This window comes from Panulirus ornatus, chromosome 3, assembly GCF_036320965.1.
Source record: "Panulirus ornatus isolate Po-2019 chromosome 3, ASM3632096v1, whole genome shotgun sequence".
Lineage (NCBI taxonomy): Eukaryota > Metazoa > Arthropoda > Malacostraca > Decapoda > Palinuridae > Panulirus > Panulirus ornatus.
Genome location: NC_092226.1, coordinates 71,219,641 through 71,243,000, shown reverse-complemented (window position 1 = coordinate 71,243,000; position 23,360 = coordinate 71,219,641). Strand labels below are relative to the sequence as shown.

General features: G+C 47.5%; 2 protein-coding genes across 2 annotated transcripts; both read right to left on the bottom strand.

Annotated features, from left to right (window-relative positions):
• Positions 1–1,626: 1,626 nt before the first annotated feature.
• Positions 1,627–12,172, bottom strand: LOC139763287 (cubilin-like). Its single transcript, XM_071689250.1, has 8 exons — positions 11,903–12,172; positions 7,818–8,115; positions 6,643–6,782; positions 5,857–5,981; positions 4,095–4,161; positions 3,149–3,316; positions 2,653–2,766; positions 1,627–2,098 (listed from the first exon to the last, which is right to left on the bottom strand). Exons 2-8 carry the CDS (start codon positions 8,017–8,019, stop codon positions 1,931–1,933), a joined length of 984 nt encoding a protein of 327 aa, XP_071545351.1. The 5' UTR covers positions 8,020–8,115; positions 11,903–12,172; the 3' UTR covers positions 1,627–1,930.
• A 147-nt stretch (positions 12,173–12,319) lies between these two features.
• On the bottom strand, positions 12,320–21,598 carry LOC139759594 (dipeptidase 1-like). The gene is made up of 10 exons (XM_071681902.1): positions 21,525–21,598; positions 20,338–20,488; positions 19,946–20,078; positions 19,041–19,191; positions 15,925–15,967; positions 15,386–15,442; positions 15,078–15,162; positions 14,504–14,579; positions 13,284–13,422; positions 12,320–12,622 (listed from the first exon to the last, which is right to left on the bottom strand). The coding sequence occupies exons 1-10, from the start codon at positions 21,596–21,598 to the stop codon at positions 12,524–12,526; spliced, it is 1,008 nt and encodes a 335-aa protein (XP_071538003.1). The 3' UTR covers positions 12,320–12,523.
• Between the last annotated feature and the right edge of the window lie 1,762 nt (positions 21,599–23,360).

Sequence of the window (23,360 nt, the reverse complement as noted above, 5' to 3'; positions counted from 1 at the left end):
TTCCTTCCTTTACCTTTTCCCCCCTACGATGACCCTTCCTCCTTCAGGAGTCAGCTCTACGGACACATTAAGAAGCACAGGTGAATTTCTTCCGTATTTCTTCTCTTATATATTTATCTTCATCTGAAATGACTATTATTAGGGCCTGTATTGCTTGCGTCATGTCTGCGGTAAAACTAGCTAGATGTGTAATTTTTTCATATATATATATATATATATATATATATATATATATATATATATATATATATATATATATATATATATATATTGCGGCTGCACACAATACGCTCGTTATCCTTCACTGTAAACATTTAACGATCTACACACACGAGGAGGGGTTCACGAAGTGCCTTTCCCCAAGTGTAGCGCCACAGGGCAACAGTTGGTTTAACGGCATAAACCCAACGTTAGGAATCAATTATATCGATCCGCTGTTGTTCCTCTGTCCATCAAACTAGTGCACGACACTTTCCCCCGCACTCACTCACACTGCGTGTGTCTCCACTAGCAACAACGAACAGCTTACCGACTAGCAACAGACACTCTCCGTATTTAGTCTGTTACTCACGAGCGGGTACGACCCTCACCGTACAGTGGTTGGGAGAGGAATGCTCGGCCAAGCTCACCCGAGCCCAGGTGACGACCACCACCACCAACCACCCCCAGCAGTTGCCAGCGTCGGATTTATTTGTGAATTAAGTTTTAAAAAATGGTTTTCGCCCGGAGTAAGTTTACTTCTGTCTGATAATAAAATGCTTTCAGTTGTATCGGTGTTATAAAACGATGTTTAACATCTTAGAATATTTTTTTTCACTGATTTGCACATTATCTACACTGGCTGAAACATGTAAATATAATTTTTTCCACTAAAAACCATGAACGACTAAAAACACGATTACACTGAATCATCTCTTTTTGCCAGTACTTCAACTGACTACAAATCACAGATGAACAGTTCTTTAAGTTACTAATCCCCAACGTTTCATCACAAACTACTGAACACTGCAACCAGCCAGCAGTTTTCGAGCATTCAAATGTAAACAATGGCTGTTCTCGTACATACACTCCACTTAACTCCTCTCCACTTACATGATTCTCGCCCAGGGGCTTACACAGCACATCCGAGGTCACTACACTGGCCATCATAGTTCACTGTCACGGATTAATTTCGCTTTTTGCTATTACCGGGACGGTAGGCCGGGGTTTCACCATGTTGCATTAGTGGGTCACTATGACAACAAGACGCCACCGTGACTCACGCGCTCGCCACCAGAGCGCAGCACTGAGCGGCAGGCTCTTCACAACACTTGTTGTTGTTCATCATAACTTGGGTGGTTTGGTGTTCTGACCTCTAGGTGATCTGTTCCTCCCTATTCCCTCGACCTGGTTGATATTCAAAGTGGGAAATCTACCTAGGAATTTGAAAACTGTTCATACTGCTACTTGTAGTATAGTGCGAGCTCAGTTTATAGTACCCAACACCGTGTTACTGAATGCAGTTTTGAAAAACTTTGATTCATAAGGAAGAATACTTTCCCAGTGTTTTTCTTCACTGTCCTTTGTTATATATGGAACATGTTGCTTGTGTTCTTGCTTTGGGAGAGAGCAAAGAGGGTGTAATTTGCCAATGTTTTAATTGTGACTTTACAAGACTCTGAAGCCTATAAACTAGCTATGATATTTGACCATGAAGTAGTTATCAATAACCTCTCTACAACCAAAACAATAGGACTTTATAATCATGCACAATCAATGAATAAAAAACCTTTTTGCATAATTGGTTTATCTTTTTATTCCTTCAGCATTCACAGGGTATAGATGGAACGATCACAATCCTCTTTGAAGCCGTTATAATCCTCTTTTTGAAGCCGCTATAACCCTCTCTTTATCCATCAGAAATGAGTTCCGAACAAGGGGATCCAACTCCTTACTCGGAGTACTTGATGAACTCATAGGTGCAGTTGAAGCCCGAGTACTGGTTCACAGAGTCGGATCGGAAGCCGAGCAGAAGGCTGCTGCCGCTGCTGTACACAGCCCGGTGGAGCACGGCCAACTCCGTGCTGCAGTAGGTGGTGGTCTGGGGGCTGCTGCCCACCTGCAACACCACAGGGGCTGTGAGAACTCGTAGCAGGAGGAGGTTATAGGGTCGGTAAGTGTATGGGGTTTGAGGGAGGTCATTGAGTGGAGGGATGTGTCGGATATGGTTGACTCAGTGTGTGTGTGTGTGTGTGTGTGTGTGTGTGTGTGTGTGTGTGTGTCTTACGTGTTGCTTACCATAGTTTCAGTGTTCTATCCCCTGGAATGCCGGTAAGTATAGGTATGTTTACAGTTGATGAAGACGAAGCGAAAGTATGAACATGAGGAGCAGGGGGGGGGGGTCAAGAGATTGAATTAAAGGTCATGTAAGGTCATGGAAATTGACCTCAGCAAATAGAGTACTCCTATAGCCAATCATGTGCAACAGAATATGAGAATTCAAGCAGGAATCACACATGATCGCCTTGCCTGTGTGGGAAGGCTATCGTATCTTGGTCACAAGCGGCTCTTGGACTTTACATAAGCAAGAGGAACTGGGTCGTTTCAGTACCTAAACAAGAGGAACTGGGTCGTTTAAGTACATAAACAAGAAGAACTGGGTCGCCTCAATACCTCCGAGGTGAAGCTGAGGTAGTCCAAGCAGGTGGTGTTTCCCGGGGCGATGGTCTGCTGGTCCTCCAGCAGGAAGGCAGAACACATCAACCTTATGGTCGCTTCATCCATGGCCTGATGGTACCAGAAGAGAGAGAGAGAGAGAGGCAGTCATATTAATGGCGCGGCGCCCATTATCATCAACAACACTCGATCTAAAGAAAAAAAAAAACATAAGACGAACGCCACAAACCCAATCACAACACACTGGCGGTTTTGAGCCTTATAGAGTCATGTTCTAGAAAGCGTATGAACCAGTTCGAGAAGAGCTAAGTCGTACCTTAGTCACAACTGTCAAGTTTTTGACATCAGCAGGAAGGACTACAGGGTTTTTTTTCGACGGAAACTTGAAGGAGGATGGTCAAACGAGTAGAGAGAGAGAGAGAGAGAGAGAGAGAGAGAGAGAGAGAGAGAGAGAGAGAGAGAGAGAGAGAGTCGAGGCGCGAGGAGGACCCACCGTGAACCACCAGGAGCAGGTGAGGTCGGCAGGGTAGTTCTCTGGGTGGAGAGGCGAGGTGATGACGCCAGTAGGGCCATGGCTCTGGTGGGTGTAGGTGCCCCCACACAGCAGGAAGCTCTCGATGACCACGAAGAAGCCCTTGGCTCGGGGCGAGTTTTCCTTGGTCTGTGAAGACAAAGACAGACAGACAGACAGACAGACAGACAGTGTCATCAATAATGGATAAAAGACAGATAAACAGTCAGTCCCTGCAGCGCCCCGTCCTCCTTGAAAACCTAGCCTTTTACTGAAGTGTGTCATTCCCTATCCACCCTATCCGCCAGGCCAGATGTAGACCCTCCCCCCACGTCACCTTTTTTCAGACCTGCAAAAAGATAATGGGTTATGTCCACCATCTCAGTGACATGGGATCGAAGCCTCCTAGCAAGGAAACTGTAATTTCCAATGGGTTTTAATCAATGTATCTTAATTTCTTAAAGTGTTTTAATCAATGTATCTTAATTCTTAATGCTTTAATCAATGTATCGTAATTTTCTAAGTGTTTCAATCAATAAATGTTAATTCTCCATGTATTTTGATGAATTTATCTTAACGTTTAATGTGTTTTGATAAATGTATCTCAATGTTTAATGTGTTTTAATCAATGTATCTTAATTTCTAATGTGATTAATCAATGCATCTTCATCTTTAATGTGCTCCAATCAACGTATCTTAATTTTTTGCTTAATTCATACGTTATTTCTTCACTTTTCCTTCAGGAGACGTGGGTGAATGATATCTTAAGTCTCCACCGACCACGATTGTAATTCATAAGGTATTGAGGACTATTTGCCTGCACCACCAGCTCTCACACCCGACCCAACCCCACTCCACGTTAACTCTGGTCCTCTCACAGGACGATACAACAATGAGGGGGATAGAGAGAACGAAACTCTTTACTTACGACGAAGTTGAACTCGAAGTAGTCCGAACTCGTGACGAAGGAGATGTTCGAATGCGCCCCGCAGTACCTGGGAGGAGAGAGAGAGAGAGAGAGAGAGAGAGAGAGAGAGAGAGAGAGAGAGAGAGAGAGAGAGAGAGAGAGAGAGAGAGAGAGAGAGAGAGATGCCATGAGTAAACAAATGCTTATTCTTTTTTTTTCTCTCTTCTTTTTTTAGTGTCGTGACTTAGACGCTACCTTCCCTAGATTCTGATGGAGCAAACGACCCTATGGCCCTAAGTGGGGTTTGGGGGGGATATATCTCTTTCTTGCCACGTAAGTGTAGCAGACGACTTTTCCGACTATTGTCTGTCTCTTTCTTAATTCTTTCTGCTGCACACAGACAAGTCTATATAATACTGTGGCAACGAAGCGTTTATAAGTGAACTGTAAGAGAATCCGAAATGATATAAACCCTTGAGCACATCGGTGCGACCCTTGAGCACGACGGTACGACCCCTGAGCACGACGGGAAACGACCCTTGAGCGCGACGGTATACGACAAATGAGCATGACGGTATACGACCCTTGAGCACGATGGTATACGACCCTTGAGCACAACGGTGCGACCCTTGAGCACGACGGTATACGACCCTTGAGCACGACGGTACGACCCTTGAGCACGACGGTATACGACCCTTGAACACGACGGTATACGACCCTTGAACACGACGGTATACGACCCTTGAACACGACGGTATACGACCATGAACCATGATGACGCCTGGCATATGTCCAAAAGTGGTATCTGCGAACCCAAGGGTCGTCGTCCGGTCGTGTTCAAGGGTCGTCGTCCGGTCGTGTTCAAGGGTCGTCGTCCGGTCGTGTTCAAGGGGGTTCACAAATTAAGGTTTTAAAGGGAAAACATAAAGCCCAACTGCTAACAAATTACTGTCATTAGTGCCTTAAATCTAACCATCATAGGTAATTAGAATGGATGAATTTTTATGGTATAAAATTTCACCTTTCGTGTGTTTCCCAACTTCTGTCTACTTTTTTTTTCCCCCACTTATGACCTTCGGCTGCAAAGGTAGTTATCATTCCAGTGATTAAGTGATTTACTAGATGACTGGGTAATTATCATTGCCTAATTGAAGTATAATTATTACAAGAAAGGGACGAATAAATTCTATTTTGAATTTGAAATGATTTGGCCCATTGAACTTTGACCTTTGTCCCGTAAGATGCGAGTGTAAACAAAACCCTCTGATCCATGAACACTGACCCATGACCTCTGAACCCTCTTACTGACCCATGACCTCTGAACCCTCTTACTGACCCATGACCTCTGAACCCTCTTACTGACCCATGACCTCTGAACCCTCTTACTGACCCATGACCTCTGAACCCTCTTACTGACCCATGACCTCTGAACCCTCTTACTGACCCATGACCTCTGAACTCATGAACATTAATCCATGACCTTACAATCCACATATTGACCCATGATCCCTGAACCCATGAACAATAATCCATGACCTTACAACCCATCTATTGACCCATGACCCCTGAACCCATGACCTTGCAACCCACATAGTGACCCATGACCCCTCAATCCCCATATTGACCCATGACCTCTGAGCTCATGAACACGAATCCATGACCTTACAACCCACCTATTGACCCATGACCTCTCAACCCACATATTGACTCATGACCTCTCAACCCCCATATTGACCCATGACCTCTGAACCCATGAAGTATGGGTTTGCCTGTATATACGTACGTGGCGTTGACCCCCGCTGTGTCGTCCAGGTAGACGTAATCAGTGTCACTACAGGAGGTGGCACCGTCATTCACGCCATCGAATGACCCAGTGACCCGGAAGCCGAACTTCTTCAAGGGGTCACTCTGTTGGAGGGGGAGAGGGGAGGTGGTTGGGTCAGCATTGGTCACTAGTAAGGGAAAAAGGGGGGATAATCAGTCCTGGTTACTAGGGAGAGGCTCAGTACCTGGGGGCAATACTAGGGGGATAACAGGGGTGGTTCACAGTACAAGGGTGACGTAAAAATTTATTTATGTACACGAACAAAGTGCATATGAACGCTCACCTTCACGGAACATACTAACCTCCAACAGCCAGGATCGAACCCAGGACCCCTGTGCAACAGGCGGGAGCGCTACCGCTAGGCTATGATCGCCCTCAATAGGGAAATGGCTATTCGAATCCTATGTACTCGAATACCTTTCGTCTCACGTTGGTGAGACGGAGGGGGCGATCATAGCCTAGCGGTAGCGCTCCCGCCTGTTGCACAGGGGTCCCGGGTTCGATCCTGGCTGTTGGAGGTTTGTATGATATATATATATATATATATATATATACTTTAGATCTGCCGGGAAACGTAAGTTTATAAGTGTGAGTACTTACAAATAAGTGCATGGGCTGTGCAAGTTCACTTATACATAATAACAACGAAGAACTCTGTCAAAGTGCGTCGGGTTAAGTGCGTGAGACATGCACGTGCTCTGGTGCGGTATACACGTGTGGTCGGTGCGCGCGCGCGCTACTGACGGTGTGGATGCGGGTCTTGTAGATGTATCTGAGGGTGCAGTTGGCCAGGTAGGGCTGCTTCAGGTACACGTAGCCGTATGACCAGAACCTGCGGGAGTTACCTGGCCACATCCTGACGGTGAAGGTCTTGCAGAGGCCGACTGCCGGAGAGCACATGTGGATAGTTAGATATAGTTACTCTCCCCCAGGGGAGGAGGTAGTTAGATGTGGTTGCTCTACCCCAGGGGAGGAGGTAGTTAGATACAGTCACTTGCCCCAGGGGAGGAGCCACTTAGATATAGTCGCACTCCCCAGGGACGAAGCCAGTTAGATACAGTCATAATCCCCAGGGTAGGAGCTAGTTAGATACAGTCATTCCCCCAGGAGAGGAGCCAGCTAGATACAGTCACTCCCCCAGGAGAGGAGCCAGTTAGATACAGTCACTCCCCCAGGGGAGAAGCCAGCTAGATACAGCCACTCACTTAACATAATCCAGTTAGCTGTACTCATTCCTAATTCATTACTCAGTCAATCACATTATCCAGTTAGCTATAACCAGTCATCATTGTCAGCCAGTCAGCCCAGACCATAGTCATCATCTCACACAATCCCACATATACAGATTAGCTAATCACTTCTGACCTCATTAACTCTGACCCTATTTTCCCTTCAACCAAATCTTTATAGATTGGGTTTATACATTCAGATTCTGTATCAGTGACCTCTAACTCCTGTAATGCATCAATGTCATACATTTCATAAATACAGAAGTCCAGTACATTAGTTATTCATATGACCTTCAAGACATGACATAGATGAATGATAGATTTTCTATATTTGTGTTAGAAGTATTGTTCCCAGACTTAGCTATAGAGCCCTCTAGTCTTCTATGAACTATATCTATGTTCAGTAGGGAGTGAACACAGTGTTCACTAAGGTGTGGTCATGTGGATCTGAGTTCTCACAGCTGAGATGGTATGACCTCAGGACCTTACTGTGTTGTCCTGATGACCTTATTCAGTGACCTCAGGGGCTTACTGTGTTGTCCTAATGACCTTACTCTGTGATCTCAGGACCTTACTGTATTGTCCTGATGACCTTAACCCTATGGCCTCTGGGGCTTACTGTATTATTCACATGACCTTACTTACTTTAAGACCTCAGCACCTTCCTGTATTAGTGCCCACGAGCCTTACCGTAACGTTCATCGTATTGCTGTTCCTCCTGCTGGAGGAGGTCGTGGTCGTCGCCGTCATCGAAGTCGTATAAGTCAATCGATTGGCCGAGGTCGTCCTCTTTGGGGCGAGCGTGTGAGGGGCTCAGCAGTGGCAGTAGAAGGACGAGTAGAGGCAGGAGGTGGTGGCGGCAGGTGGCCACGGGAGGGGCTGGACGACCCATGGGTACTGGAGTCCTCAGGACACTCCGTCACACGTCGCAGCTCAGGGTCCGAACACAGAGCGTCACAGCTACAATCACGACGTAGACCTTGCGACGCTGGAGGTAATGAGAGACGTAGTCAAGCATGGTGTGTGTGTGTGTGTGTGTGTGTGTGTGTGTGTGTGTGTATTCATACTTAAAATCCAAGTTAGGTGAACTAAACTGCGCACTTGGCTTTAAATGTTATTGTTCTCGTATTGTTCTGCGTCTGAAGAACATCCAGATTAAGCTTACAGTTCATGTGAACACCCTAAGGACAGCACCTGGCTTTAAATGTTATTGTTCTCGTGTTGTTCTGCGTCTGAAGAACATCCAGGACTTACCGTTCACGTGAACACCCTACAGACAGCATCTGGCTTTAAATGTTATTGTTCTCGCATTGTTCTGCATCTGGAGAACACCAAGCTCATACTGTTCTTCAGGCTGCCTTGCTTTAGAAAAAAAAGAAAAATCCTCTAAATCTATGTCACGTTGACTTTGAATTGCCCATGTGACGTAAGCTCAGATAATAACAGGTCCTGGATGACAGAAACCCATGACTGACAAGGAGGGACACCTGTACAGCCAGGCGTAATGACTGTAATTGGCTAATTACCCTGAACAGCAGGTGTAATTCGGTATAATCAGTGTGGGTGTGGGGGAGGTACGCGCGATGAGCCGGGCCCGAGACGTGGACAGAATGTATGTCAGATTCAGCTAGTCCCCCCTTAACCCTCCTCCCACCGCCTCCACCACCTCCTCCCACAGGTGGAGGTGATGATGAGGAGGAGGAGGAGTGGGTGCGTGTTTTCCCCCTCCACCTACTGGGCACGTCCCTCACCCCCACACCCCACTCCACTCCACTCCTCCACCCACCACGGATGATTTTACGGTCGCAATATGACCATACCATCGTCCCGACAATGTGTCGACCTTTTCAAACACGCATGAAGGACTCTGTAGCTACAGATCGCTACAGCTACAGGACGTAACAGCTCTAGAATACAGCAGGATACAGCAGCACGTTAGAAATGAGTCCCTAAAAACACAAACACACAAAATATCCTAAAAAAAAAAGATAGGAAAAACCACAATGATGGTCTGGCCTCCTTCCTAGGTGAGTATCAGACAAGACGGGAATACATATGCAGTCCACCACCACCTCATGCTTACTCCTCCTTCAGGCATACGATATTACACCGTCAGGTCCTCTGACCACTTGCTTGAGGAGCTGAAGTTCTCCCCACCCTCAGGAGAGAGAGGTGGAGGCAAGACTTCTCGCGGTTATTGATCTGTGGCTGGCGTCCTGTGTGAGGCAAGTCTTACGTGCTGGGAGGAGGTCTACCACCCAGTGTTATCTCTGCTGCAGATACGAAACGATACAACGACGTATCGATCACAATTACGTAGCTGCGTATAAGATGCGAAAAGCACATGCGTACAACGAGTGTTGATAAGAGAGCATAGGTTGAATAAAACCTCAGAAACATAAGGCATGCGTAAAATTCTCTGTGGAATGATAGTGTGAAAGGTTACGCCACTTGGTGCATGATAAGGGGAGGGGAAGGCGTAGGGCTGTTCAGTATAGGGCGTGCGTGGTTTGGAGCCTGGATAGCAAATGGAACCGAGTATATAATGTCCTCTACGTTTAAAGGAGAGGGAGGCCATATGGTCTGTGAGAGGGTCTTCTTAGTGTGGTCTCTGGTCTCGGAGGCTTTGTTTGTGGGTGTGTGTATAGTGGAGGAGGAGGAGGAGGAGGAGGCGGTGTGGGTGAACCATGGGTGTGTGATTGTGCACCTCGAGACCTGCCTACAGGGGTGAGGGAGTGGGATCGTGTCCGCCCGTGGGGAGGGCCCCGTGTGGCGGGACTGCAGATAAGATATCGGGAATGCCCCGTCCAGGTCAGGCGGGGGTTAGTGATAATGACCTCTGGCAGGCTTAAAGGCGGGAGGCCACACAGTTCCTCTCTCTCTCTCTCTCTCTCTCTCTCTCTCTCTCTCTCTCTCTCTCTCTCTCTCTCTCTCTCTCTCTCTCTCTCTGTCTATCTGTCTATTCTGTCATCTAAGTAGATTACGAGTGTACGACCCTCCCGTCCACTGTAGCCGTGCGCTACCGTCTGGTCGTCGTCCACTCTAGCCGTGCGCTACCGTCTGGTCATCGTCCACCGTAGCCGTGCGCTACCGTCTGGTCGTCTAACGTCGGGCATCATCTTGCCAATCGTGCGCCAGGTCTCCCGCCCAGCAGCCACCAGGTCATGCAAGTGTCACCCACACTCACACACACACACACACCCTGCCAACAATCAGGTCCCCTTACCATCGTAATTCCTCCCCCTCACAAGATCGTGCGTTTCGAACCCTGGGTTCCCACCATCGTTCCATCTCTCTCGTCCTCTTAAGAACTCTACTCATTCTTCCCACGAATCATCCCTTCACCGACCCCTTCACCGACCCCTTCAGGAAGGTGGGTAGTACACTCGCTGGTGCTACTCCTCACAGTGTCACGTCCTCGTGACGTACCATCACTCATAATTTCTCCCCTCCCCTCACTCTCTCCCGGCAGACATATGAGGCAGAGCACCTCACTCACTCATAATCTCTCCCCCCCCCACTCCCTCCCGGCAGGCATATGAGACAGAGCACCTCACTCACTCATAATCTCATCATCTCATTTCTCTCTTTCATGGTCGTTTCCGCCTCATTTGGAGATGAACTGGTCGGTCGTCATGTCACAAATATCACGTGCTACCCTCTCCTCCTCCTCCTCCTCCTCCTCCTCCTCCTCCTCCTCCTCATAGACCCAGCAGTATACCTCATTAAAAGACAAAACACACACAAGCACACATACATGTATGCACCTCTGTGGTGTAGCGGTTAGCGCTACTGACCGTGGGTCACTCAGGGGATCTTACCCACAAGGGTTCGAATCCTAGAAGCGTCAGTCGACCTACGTCCAACCCAGGTGCTCATCCTCCTCTCGAGATGGTCAGTAAATGGGTACCTTTCTTAGGCTGGTGTGTGTGTGTGTGTGTGTGTGTGTGTGTGTGTGTGTACATAAATATATTGGAATAAAGACATGGCACATATATATACAAGACGGGGCAACACAAGTGTAAAACTTTGTCCCCGCAACACACAGACAATAATGAAAATAAAAAGTAATCAAGCACACACACACACACACACACACACTAGAAAACGTCTCTCAAGATAGATATAGAAAATGTAAGAAATGTGAAACGCCGAAATTCAAGGACCGAGTTAGAAAAGGGGAGACCTGACAGCCATAAGATCCAGGAATGTTTGGAAAATGTCACATTGAAGAAATACATTCGGGTAACTCAGTTAACTCCGGAAGATGATCATGAATAACCCTCCAGAGAACTGCAATAAACAACCTCACAAATAGAACAGTGAAGGAGCAATCAAAATGGTACATGAGGCAGTGAAACACACACACTCCTCTGGCGAGACAAAGTTATGCCAACGTCGGAAGGCAGTGACAGAGATATAAACTGAGAATCTAGGCTCTCATGAAGAGAAAGAGTCCTGGAGACACAGGTTCTGGAGACACAGGTTCTCACTTAGAGTGTACACAGGAATAATGTCCTGCCAATGTTATGAACACTTTGAAATCTGAGGGACTGGTATAACACCCTCACCGCGCCTTATCTTGACAGACGGTACCCTTGGAATGGACATATATGACACACCAACTGTGGAAGAATTGGGTTTTGATAAATGATAAACGCGATTATGAAATCAACAGAGATGAAAATAAACTCAGAGAGGAGATGTAGTGGGTAGACGTGAAGCGACTCTGTCAAGACGAGGCAGCTACAGACGAAGGAGGAGGCATGTGTTACCAGGCTGTGAGAGGGCCAAGACGTCAGAAGGAGGAGGAGGAGGTGGTGGTGGTCCCAGCTCTCGTCTGCTGTGTGTAACTGGCGACTGACGTCCTCCCGACCGTCACCTCCCGAGCCACAAGGTGATGAGGTGTGGGGAGGGGAGAGATGTGGAGGGTGAGGGAGGGTTATAGGAAGATGGGGAGGTTGGGGGGAAGGGAGGGAGGGAGGTGTCAGGAACCAGGGCGAGACAGGGAAGAAGTCGTTCTGAGGGAATTTGTTTGCTAAGGGATGGCTTACACACACACACACACACACACACACACACACGTCACAGTTTCTCCACATCACATTGATATACAAAACTCTGCTAAGATTTAACATTAACTTGATGACACTGTTTTATGAATGTGTTCTTGGAGGTTTAAAAAGAAACGATACAGTTCCATTGATATAATTTTTGTAAGCGCTGCTATGCATATATTCATTATTACCCAACCTCTCCCACACTCTGTTACATGCACTCATGTTTTCTATGATGCTCAGTGGGGGGGACTAATGCAAATTGGTTGATTATGACTACATGATTATGAACAAGTGTTCTGGAACAGGTGTTTCAGAGCAGCTGTTTATCTTTTTTTTTTATGGCCAGGTGTTGACACAGTCCAGGTGGTGCGCCACGTCCTCTGGAGGGATGGGCTGGTCCCACGGCGCCTCCGAAGCCGCCAGTTCCTGACTGACCTAAAACAAGAGAGAGAGAAAAAAAAGAAAACTTAGATTCTAACACGATTTAGAACGATCAAACGAAGTTCATGAATACTCTGATTAGGTTCAGAAATACAGTGTTATCCAATGGCCAAGATGTTCTCACTGACGTTAAGTTCCGGGATATCTAAAGGAAGCTCCTGAAGGAGAGGTGGGTTTGACGTCCCGAGGATGAAGACCTAACCTCTTGAGTACGGTGACTTCACCAACGAGTATGATGAATGTAGTCATCATAGTCATGGGAATTAATCTCTCGTTCTCTAAGGGGTCAAAATCCTCGTCGTACTCTAGTGGTTAATTCATCGTACTTATGGGGATAATTAATCGTACTCGAGGGGTTAATCCGTCGTCTCTAGAGGATAATTGATCGTACTCAAGGGGTTAATCCATCTTTTAGAATGGGATTATTAATCGTACTCAAGGAATTAATCCGTCGTACTCAAGGATATGATTAATCGTACCCAAGGTATTAATCCATCGTATAGAAGGGGATTATTGATCGCACTCAAGAAGTTAATCCGTCGTACTCAAGGGGTTGAGGACCAGGAGAGCGTCCCGTCAGGAGGGAACGCTTCAGCGCCAGCAGGAGGAGGTGAGGAGAGAATACCTAAACATGACAGAACACCTTCAGACTGACCCTCTCGACCTCCTTGAAGACATTGACCAGGTTCAGCCCCGCCACCTTCCTCAGGTCCTCGTCAGTCCAACTCGGGTCCAGAAGGAGCTCGGCGAACAGGTAAGGGTACTTGCTTACGTCCTCCAGGCCTTCAGGTTGCCTGGGAAGCAAAATTTCTCGTCTTAACTAGTCATTACGTCCACCAACAGTGACTATGTGAGACGCATTTGTATAATGAAGCTTTCAGTCACAGACAAAACTCCCTGTCAAAGTCGTAAATGGAATATAAAAAAGAAATAAAGAGACGAAGAAGTTGGGAGTTAAGGAAGAAAGAATGATTGTAGTTTTTCCAAGACTTTAAACCTGCGTTTCAGAACGAGGCAGTCCCAAAGTCCCAAATAAAGTCCCAAAGCTTAGTGGTGTAGGGAAAGAAACAGACGTGACAACGGCCCATGCTTGAATTGTCATCGTCCACACAGTAATCATATGATGCAGTAACTTGCCGAGTATTGCGTGGTCTGGCTAATGCCGCGGGGGCGCACACTACCAACCAGTTGCCGGGAGTAGAAGTCGAAGTAATATCTTTAGTGGAAGGAGAAAGAAGCAACGCAGAGAGGAAGGGAAAGTGAGCCAAGCTTCGAAGTCCATCTGGAGAGATGATAAGTTGGGGGTTACTCTGGACTATGTTCAGTAACTCTGTCGAACTAAACACCTCCCCAGGAATGAGATCGGTGCTGCCTACGGGGACAAACTAACCCTCCAGAGAATCGGAGTAGCTGTATGGTACAGACGAAGCGTCCACATCTGTACAGGACTCGCGGTGTCTTAGAAGCAGACTTGGTCATTTCTGTGTTGTGGGGTTTGTAAGATGGGTTATGGTGACTCAGAGTCTCTTTGTGGGGTTGAGCGGTGGGATTATAAATAAAACCTCTAAAGGAAATGGGACACTTGTCTTGGAAGAAGAGAAGAAGAAGAAGAAGAAGAAGAAGAAGAAGAAGAAGAAGAAGAAGAAGAAGAAGAAGAAGAAGAAGAAGAAGAAGAAGAAGAAGAAGAATTAGGAAGAGGCTGAAGAATCGGGAAGAGGCTGGAGTTTGAGACTGGCTAGGCTACGCCGGCCTCCGTGAGAAATCCCGTCTATTTTTGTGATGAGACGAAGGTCAATCAAGAGAAATTGAAGCAGATTTGAAAGAAGTGAAGGAATACTAACTTAAGCCATCACTGTATATGTGAAGGATACTAACGTCCAGATGCCTTCAAAATCGCTGCCCAGTCCTATGTGGTCGACTCCTGCCACGTCCCGGATGTGGTTGATGTGAGCTGTGGAGGCATGGAAATCCTGCGTTACTCCCTCATCATAACATGCAAGAAGTGCTGCAGTAATGCCAGCACTTTGAACGTACTCAGCACAACCCATACGTACGTCCCCGTGTTTATAACCTCTCAAAGCGAGGGAACTACGTCAAGAGTTCGGGAGTTTACCTTCGTCTTCCTTTTACGACATAACAAATCAGCCAATTCATTGTGGTCATGAAGACGATGGACCATCTCCCTACCATGAGACTTTACGATCTGTATGTGACACTGAGTTATCGTTCTGTAAGTTATCCAAACACACCCAACTGACACTCCTCAAGGGGAGTGTCAATTGGGAGTGTTAGGTCAGAGGTCATCACGCCATCATACCCAGAGGTCGTCACCATCGTACTCAAGAGTCACAAAAAGGTCGTGCTCCGGTGGCGGAGCGTCAAGCAAAAGGGAGGAGTTTTCACCTGATTAACTTCCCCTGGAAGAGGGTAGTTTGTGAGGTCAACTTACCTACAACATCCTTTAGGCTGGCGGTGGCGGAGCACGTCAGGAAGTCCGGCAGGAAATTCACCATGACCACGCCCCCAGCGTCCCTCTGGAAGACACAAGTTCACTTTTTATTGTCACGGGTTTCGCCGAGGTGACCCCGAGTCGAGGGCTTCGAAGCAAAAGCTTCGGGGTACCGCTGCTTCTGAACCCTGATTCAAAACATTCTTTGGCATTGACGGGTATTATCATATCTAGTTATGTGGAACGTCTGTCTCTGTTTTTTTTTAGGGGAGCGTCTCATTACGACAAGGGAAGACCTCGTAACTGACCAGCCTGACGAGGACGTCATCGGGGACGTTCCTGGTGATGTTACAAAGGGCGCGTTCCTGTGGGAAGTGAGGGGCGGGTTTAATTTAATACTTCTTGGGGTATTGGGGGGAGGGCCCCCCTCCCCCGGGGGAAAACTCACCCGGGTGTTGTAGAAAAAACCCGGGGTGTTGAGGACTCCTCAGAGGGGTTGTAGGGCTCCCCCAAGGGGGGTTTTTAGATTTTTTATGGTTTGTAAATCACCCCGGGGTGTTGTAGATCACCATGAGGTTGTTTGATCACCAAGAGTGTTGTAGACTCCCATGAGTGTTGTAAAAAAAACTCTCCATGAGTGTTGTAAACTCCCATGAGTGTTGTAAAAATCCCCAGAGTGTTGTAGGGCTCACCAGAGTGTTGGAGGGCTCACCAGAGTGTTTTTAAACTTCCAGAGTGTTGTAGTCCCATGAGTGTTGTTGGAAAAAACCAGGTGTTTTTAATTACCCCGAGTGTTGTAGGGCTCACCAGAGTGTTGTAGAAATCACCTTTAATGTTGTAGACTCACCAGAGTGTTGTAGGGGCTCACCCTGAGTGTTGTTTGACTCACCCTGAGTGTTTGTAAACTCACCAGAGTGTTGTAAACTCACCATGAGTGTTGTAAACTCACCATGAGTGTTGTAAACTCACCACGAGTGTTGTAGGACTCACCATGAGTGTTGTAAACTTCACCATGAGTGTTGTAGACTCTCCATGAGTGTTGTAGGACTCACCACGAGTGTTGTAGACTCTCCATGAGTGTTGTAGACTCACCATGTGTGTTGTAGACTCACCACGAGTGTTGTAGACTCACCATGTGTGTTGTAGACTCACCATGTGTGTTGTAGACTCACATGAGTGTTGTAAACTCACCATGAGTGTTGTAGACTCACATGAGTGTTGTAAACTCACCATGAGTGTTGTAGACTCACCATGAGTGTTGTAAACTCACCACGAGTGTTGTGACTCACCATGAGTGTTGTAAACTCACCACGAGTGTTGTGACTCACCATGAGTGTTGTAAACTCACCACGAGTGTTGTAGGACTCACCATGAGTGTTGTAGATCACCATGAGTGTTGTAGACTCTCCATGAGTGTTGTAGACTTACCAGGGAGTGTTGCAGACTCATCATGAGTGTTGTAGACTCACATGAGTGTTGTAGACTCACATGAGTGTTGTAGACTCACATGAGTGTTGTAAACTCACCATGAGTGTTGTAGATCACCATGAGTGTTGTGACTCACCATGAGTGTTGTAGACTCACCATGTGTGTTGTAGACTCACCACGAGTGTTGTAGACTTACCAGGGAGTGTTGCAGACTCATCATGAGTGTTGTAGATCACCACGAGTGTTGTGACTCACCATGAGTGTTGTAAACTCACCACGAGTGTTGTGACTCACCATGAGTGTTGTGACTCACCATGAGTGTTGTAGACTCACATGAGTGTTGTAGACTCTCCATGAGTGTTGTAGGACTCACCATGAGTGTTGTAGGACTCACCATGAGTGTTGTAGACTCACCATGAGTGTTGTAAACTTCACCATGAGTGTTGTAAACTCACCACGAGTGTTGTTAGACTCACCATGAGTGTTGTAGACTTACCAGGGAGTGTTGCAGACTCATCATGAGTGTTGTAGACTTACCAGGGAGTGTTGCAGACTCATCATGAGTGTTGTAGGACTCACCATGAGTGTTGTAGACTCACCACGAGTGTTGTAGACTCTCCATGAGTGTTGTAGACTCACACGAGTGTTGTAGACTCACCATGTGTGTTGTAGACTCACACGAGTGTTGTAGATCACCACGAGTGTTGTGACTCACCATGAGTGTTGTAGACTTACCAGGGAGTGTTGCAGACTCATCATGAGTGTTGTAGATCACCACGAGTGTTGTGACTCACCATGAGTGTTGTAAACTCACCATGAGTGTTGTAGACTCACCATGAGTGTTGTAGATCACCATGAGTGTTGTAGGACTCACCACGAGTGTTGTAGACTCTCCATGAGTGTTGTAGACTTACCAGGGAGTGTTGCAGACTCATCATGAGTGTTGTAGGACTCACCACGAGTGTTGTAGATCACCACGAGTGTTGTGACTCACCATGAGTGTTGTAGACTCTCCATGAGTGTTGTAGACTTACCAGGGAGTGTTGCAGACTCATCATGAGTGTTGTAGACTCACATGAGTGTTGTAGACTCACATGAGTGTTGTAGACTCACATGAGTGTTGTAGACTCTCCATGAGTGTTGTAGATCACCACGAGTGTTGTAGATCACCATGAGTGTTGTAGACTCACCATGAGTGTTGTAGACTCACCATGAGTGTTGTAGACTCACCATGAGTGTTGTAGACTCACCATGAGTGTTGTAAACTCACCATGAGTGTTGTAAACTCACCATGAGTGTTGTAAACTCACCACGAGTGTTGTAGACTCACCATGAGTGTTGTAGACTCACCACGAGTGTTGTAAACTTACCACGAGTGTTGTAGACTCACCATGAGTGTTGTAAACTCACCATGAGTGTTGTAAACTTACCACGAGTGTTGTAGACTCACCATGAGTGTTGTAGACTCACCATGAATGTTGTAGACTCACCACGAGTGTTGTAGACTCACCATGAGTGTTGTAGACTCACCATGAGTGTTGTAGACTCACCACGAGTGTTGTAGACTCACCATGAGTGTTGTAGACTCACCATGAGTGTTGTAGACTCACCATGAGTGTTGTAGACTCACCACGAGTGTTGTAGACTCACCATGAGTGTTGTAGACTCACCACGAGTGTTGTAGACTCACCATGAGTGTTGTAGACTCACCATGAGTGTTGTAGACTCACCACGAGTGTTGTAGACTTACCAGGGAGTGTTGCAGACTCATCATGAGTGTTGTAGACTCACCACGAGTGTTGTAGACTCACCATGAGTGTTGTAGACTCACCATGAGTGTTGTAGACTCACCACGAGTGTTGTAGACTCACCATGAGTGTTGTAGACTCACCATGAGTGTTGTAGACTCACCACGAGTGTTGTAGACTCACCACGAGTGTTGTAGACTCACCACGAGTGTTGTAGACTTACCAGGGAGTGTTGCAGACTCATCATGAGTGTTGTAGACTCACCACGAGTGTTGTAGACTCACCATGAGTGTTGTAGACTCACCATGAGTGTTGTAGACTCACCACGAGTGTTGTAGACTTACCAGGGAGTGTTGCAGACTCATCATGAGTGTTGTAGACTCACCACGAGTGTTGTAGACTCACCATGAGTGTTGTAGACTCACCACGAGTGTTGTAGACTTACCAGGGAGTGTTGCAGACTCACCATGAGTGTTGTAAACTCACCACGAGTGTTGTAGACTCACCATGAGTGTTGTAAACTCACCACGAGTGTTGTAGGCTCACCACGAGTGTTGTAGACTCACCATGAGTGTTGTAAACTCACCACGAGTGTTGTAGACTCACCATGAGTGTTGTAAACTCACCATGAGTGTTGTAGACTCACCATGAGTGTTGTTGACTCACTATGAGTGCTTTAGACTCACCACGAGTGTTGTAGACATACCAGGGAGTGTTGTAGACTCACCATGAGTGTTGTAGACTCACCATGAGTGTTGTAGACTCACCATGAGTGTTGTAGACTTACCAGGGAGTGTTGCAGAAGTGGGTGAGGGTCATGTAGCGGACGCCCTCGTTGTAGAAGAGTCTAAGGACTGCGAGGGAGGAGTCCATACTGTGGCCACCTTCCACGCCGATCATGGAGCCGATCTTGCCCCTAGCGTGAGCCTCCAGGATACCTGCAAGGACCGTACAACACATCCTCAGGCTGCAGCTGCTGGCTGTCCAGCCAGGCGTGGTGGTGTCCTGACACAGTGTTATCACACACTCGGAAGATCACTTCCAGAGACGTTTCGTATAGTGTCTCCTGTTTATTGATGCTGTTGGCCTCATGCAACTCAAGCGAAGAGCTTTTCTAACCTCGTTGACTAAGCTAAGAGCTTTTCTAAACTAATTAACCAACTTAAGAGCTTTTCTAAACTAGTTAACCAAGCTAAAAGTTATCCTAACCTAGTTAACCAAGCTAAGAGCTTTCCTAGCCTAGTTAACCTAGCTAAGAGCTAGCCTAGTTAACCAAACTAAGAGGTTTTCTAACCTAGTTAACCAAAGCTAAGAGCTTTCTTAACCCAGTTAACCAAGCTAAGAGCTTTTCCTGACCTAGTTAACCAAGCTAAGAGCTTTTCTGACCTAGTTAACCGAACTAAGAGCTTTCCTTACCTAGTCAACCAAGCTAAGAGCTTTTCCTAACCCAGTTAACCAAGCTAAGAGCTTTTCCTAACCTAGTTAACCAAGCTAAGAGCTTTTCTGACCTAGTTAACCAAGCTAAGAGCTTTCCTTACCTAGTTAACCAAGCGAAGAGCTTTCCTAACACAGTTAACCAAGCTAAGAGCTTTTCTAACCTAGTTAACCAAAGCTAAGAGCTTTCTTAACCCAGTTCACCAAGCTAAGAGCTTTTCCTGACCCAGTTAACCCTTAAAATCCATCCCGACTCACCGTCAGCAGTGGTGACAAACTGTAGGTCGTCTGGGTACTTCTCCACCAGCCTGTGGATGACATCGATCTGCTCCAGCGTCTGCGTCACCGCGTTCTTGTACTGGGACTCACAGGGTACGAAGGCGCTCCAGAACTACACCCCACAAGACCCCACCCAGAACAGAGGCGTGAGATCAAAGTCCAGTGGGAAAGGAAAAGATCAAAGTCCAGTGGGAAAGGAAAAGATCAAAGTCCAGTGGGAAAGGAAAAGATCAAAGTCCAGTGGGAAAAGAAAAGTCCAGTGGTTGAAATTTTTCTTTTTTTCTTTCTTTTTTTCTTACACTTGTTTTCATCATAGGAATTGTTCAAGTCTGGGTGAGAGTCCCTGACCTACGAAGCTCTGAGGGACTGACCTGAGCCCCGACTTTGCCCTCCCTCAGGCGCGGGATGTCCGTGACACACCCAGGGTTGCACCAGTCGACCTGGGTCAGATTCTGGTCGAAGGGGTAGTCGGCGATCTGGTTGTGGAAGATGTCTCGCAGGTTCAGGGCAAGGTCATTGTGGCTGCAGACAGGTGACGAGTTCAGGTTAAAATCATCTATAAACAAGGACATTAGCATGATCATACAGGTCATCCATCCATCCCGGGGTGAACGAACCGCTTTGTGAAGCAGGTGTTGAAAGGCTTCGATTCGTCGTCAAAGGATTTGTGTGAACTGGTATATTCTGCCATATGATTTACCTCATCCTCATTGTCAGTCGTTCATGCTCTAGCTTATATTACTGGTAAGTTTTAGTGATTTATCTAATAACAGTAATGATAAACTATAAAGAAGTATTCACATGTTTATAATGGGTGTTTAGCATCAGCCCAGACAGCATAGATTTCAAATAACATCCTTAACTCTCTTTCCATAGTTTGTTAATATATCACACAAAGTAGAGCGGAACAGACTTCCCTTAGGCTAAAAGAGCGTAATTCCGCCCTGGTTTTACGAAAGGGAATATAATACTTTCTAAGAGTAGAGGGACGATTGGATTGAGCGTTTCTGAATGCATTCCTCGCTTATAAAACAGATGGCCTTATTGATGGATCTCTTAGTCACTCCAAGTTACGCAACTATTACGACTGCGTGTCCGGTAAGGGTTAGAGATGACCTGACCATACAAATTATTTCTTTTTTTTTCTAAATAGATTGATGACGTGGACAATGAACAGTTCTTCGAGAGGACATAACTTAATATTCAGCAAGAAACTTGTTAGAAAAGATGTAAAGAAGTTCTGTCATTGTACAAGAGTTGGTGGACGAATGGAATAAAATGACCAAGGACATGCTTAATGTAGACAGCATACATAAATACAAACAATGATGGAGAATGTTTAAGATATGGGGGCGCCTCCCCCACGAGTGTAGAACTCCCCTCCCAATACAAGAAATGAACAAATCGATGATTACATTTAACTGTAAGAAAATAATCACCCATGAAAGGAAGTCATTAAAACGTGATATGATTGATTTCTAAAAATGGTCTAAGTATTATTTCTTAACATGAGAGAGATGGAGGCCACTGACAGGGAAGACGTAAGACGGCATCTCACCCATCAACGAGAGGGACCTGGCTCGTGCATTCGTTCTTAAGGGGCCGTGCATTCGTTCTTAAGGGGCCGTGCATTCGTTCTTAAGGGGCCGTGCATTCGTGCCTAAGGGCCGTGCATTCGTGCCTAAGGGCCGTGCATTCGTGCCTAAGGGCCGTGCATTCGTTCTTAAGGGGCCGTGCATTCGTTCTTAAGGGGCCGTGCATTCGTTCTTAAGGGGCCGTGCATTCGTTCTTAAGGGGCCGTGCATTCGTTCTTAAGGGGCCGTGCATTCGTGCCTAAGGGCCGTGCATTCGTGCCTAAGGGCCGTGCATTCGTGCCTAAGGGCCGTGCATTCGTGCCTAAGGGCCGTGCATTCGTGCCTAAGGGCCGTGCATTCGTGCCTAAGGGCCGTGCATTCGTTCTTAAGGGGCCGTGCATTCGTTCTTAAGGGGCCGTGCATTCGTGCCTAAGGGCCGTGCATTCGTGCCTAAGGGCCGTGCATTCGTTCTTAAGGGGCCGTGCATTCGTGCCTAAGGGCCGTGCATTCGTGCCTAAGGGCCGTGCATTCGTGCCTAAGGGCCGTGCATTCGTGCCTAAGGGCCGTGCATTCGTGCCTAAGGGCCGTGCATTCGTGCCTAAGGGCCGTGCATTCGTGCCTAAGGGCCGTGCATTCGTGCCTAAGGGCCGTGCATTCGTGCCTAAGGGCCGTGCATTCGTGCCTAAGGGCCGTGCATTCGTGCCTAAGGGCCGTGCATTCGTGCCTAAGGGCCGTGCATTCGTGCCTAAGGGCCGTGCATTCGTGCTAAGGGCCGTGCATTCGTTCTTAAGGGGCCGTGCATTCGTTCTTAAGGGGCCGTGCATTCGTGCCTAAGGGCCGTGCATTCGTGCCTAAGGGCCGTGCATTCGTGCCTAAGGGCCGTGCATTCGTGCCTAAGGGCCGTGCATTCGTGCCTAAGGGCCGTGCATTCGTGCCTAAGGGCCGTGCATTCGTTCTTAAGGGGCCGTGCATTCGTGCCTAAGGGCCGTGCATTCGTGCCTAAGGGCCGTGCATTCGTTCTTAAGGGGCCGTGCATTCGTGCTCAAGGGGCCGTGCATTCGTGCCTAAGGGCCGTGCATTCGTGCCTAAGGGCCGTGCATTCGTTCTTAAGGGGCCGTGCATTCGTGCCTAAGGGCCGTGCATTCGTTCTTAAGGGGCCGTGCATTCGTGCCTAAGGGCCGTGCATTCGTGCTCAAGGGGCCGTGCATTCGTGCCTAAGGGCCGTGCATTCGTGCCTAAGGGCCGTGCATTCGTGCCTAAGGGCCGTGCATTCGTGCCTAAGGGCCGTGCATTCGTGCCTAAGGGCCGTGCATTCGTTCTTAAGGGGCCGTGCATTCGTGCCTAAGGGCCGTGCATTCGTGCCTAAGGGCCGTGCATTCGTTCTTAAGGGGCCGTGCATTCGTTCTTAAGGGGCCGTGCATTCGTTCTTAAGGGGCCGTGCATTCGTTCTTAAGGGGCCGTGCATTCGTTCTTAAGGGGCCGTGCATTCGTGCCTAAGGGCCGTGCATTCGTGCCTAAGGGCCGTGCATTCGTGCCTAAGGGCCGTGCATTCGTGCCTAAGGGCCGTGCATTCGTGCCTAAGGGCCGTGCATTCGTGCCTAAGGGCCGTGCATTCGTGCTCAAGGGGCCGTGCATTCGTGCCTAAGGGCCGTGCATTCGTTCTTAAGGGGCCGTGCATTCGTGCCTAAGGGCCGTGCATTCGTGCCTAAGGGCCGTGCATTCGTGCCTAAGGGCCGTGCATTCGTTCTTAAGGGGCCGTGCATTCGTTCTTAAGGGGCCGTGCATTCGTTCTTAAGGGGCCGTGCATTCGTGCCTAAGGG

Coding starts and splice junctions, on each gene's coding strand:
- LOC139759594 (XM_071681902.1), bottom strand. CDS start 21,598: ATGCACGGCCCCTTAAGAACGAATGCACGGCCCCTTAAGAACGAATGC. Junction 15,443..15,924: donor TGAGCCCCTACAACACTCTG/GTGAGTCTACAA, acceptor CACTTCCCACAG/GAACGCGCCCTTTGTAACAT. Junction 14,580..15,077: donor CAGCCTAAAGGATGTTGTAG/GTAAGTTGACCT, acceptor ATGCCTCCACAG/CTCACATCAACCACATCCGG.
- LOC139763287 (XM_071689250.1), bottom strand. CDS start 8,019: ATGGGTCGTCCAGCCCCTCCCGTGGCCACCTGCCGCCACCACCTCCTG. Junction 5,982..6,642: donor ACAAGACCCGCATCCACACC/GTCAGTAGCGCG, acceptor CCCCTCCAACAG/AGTGACCCCTTGAAGAAGTT. Junction 2,099..2,652: donor ACCTCAGCTTCACCTCGGAG/GTATTGAGGCGA, acceptor GTGGTGTTGCAG/GTGGGCAGCAGCCCCCAGAC.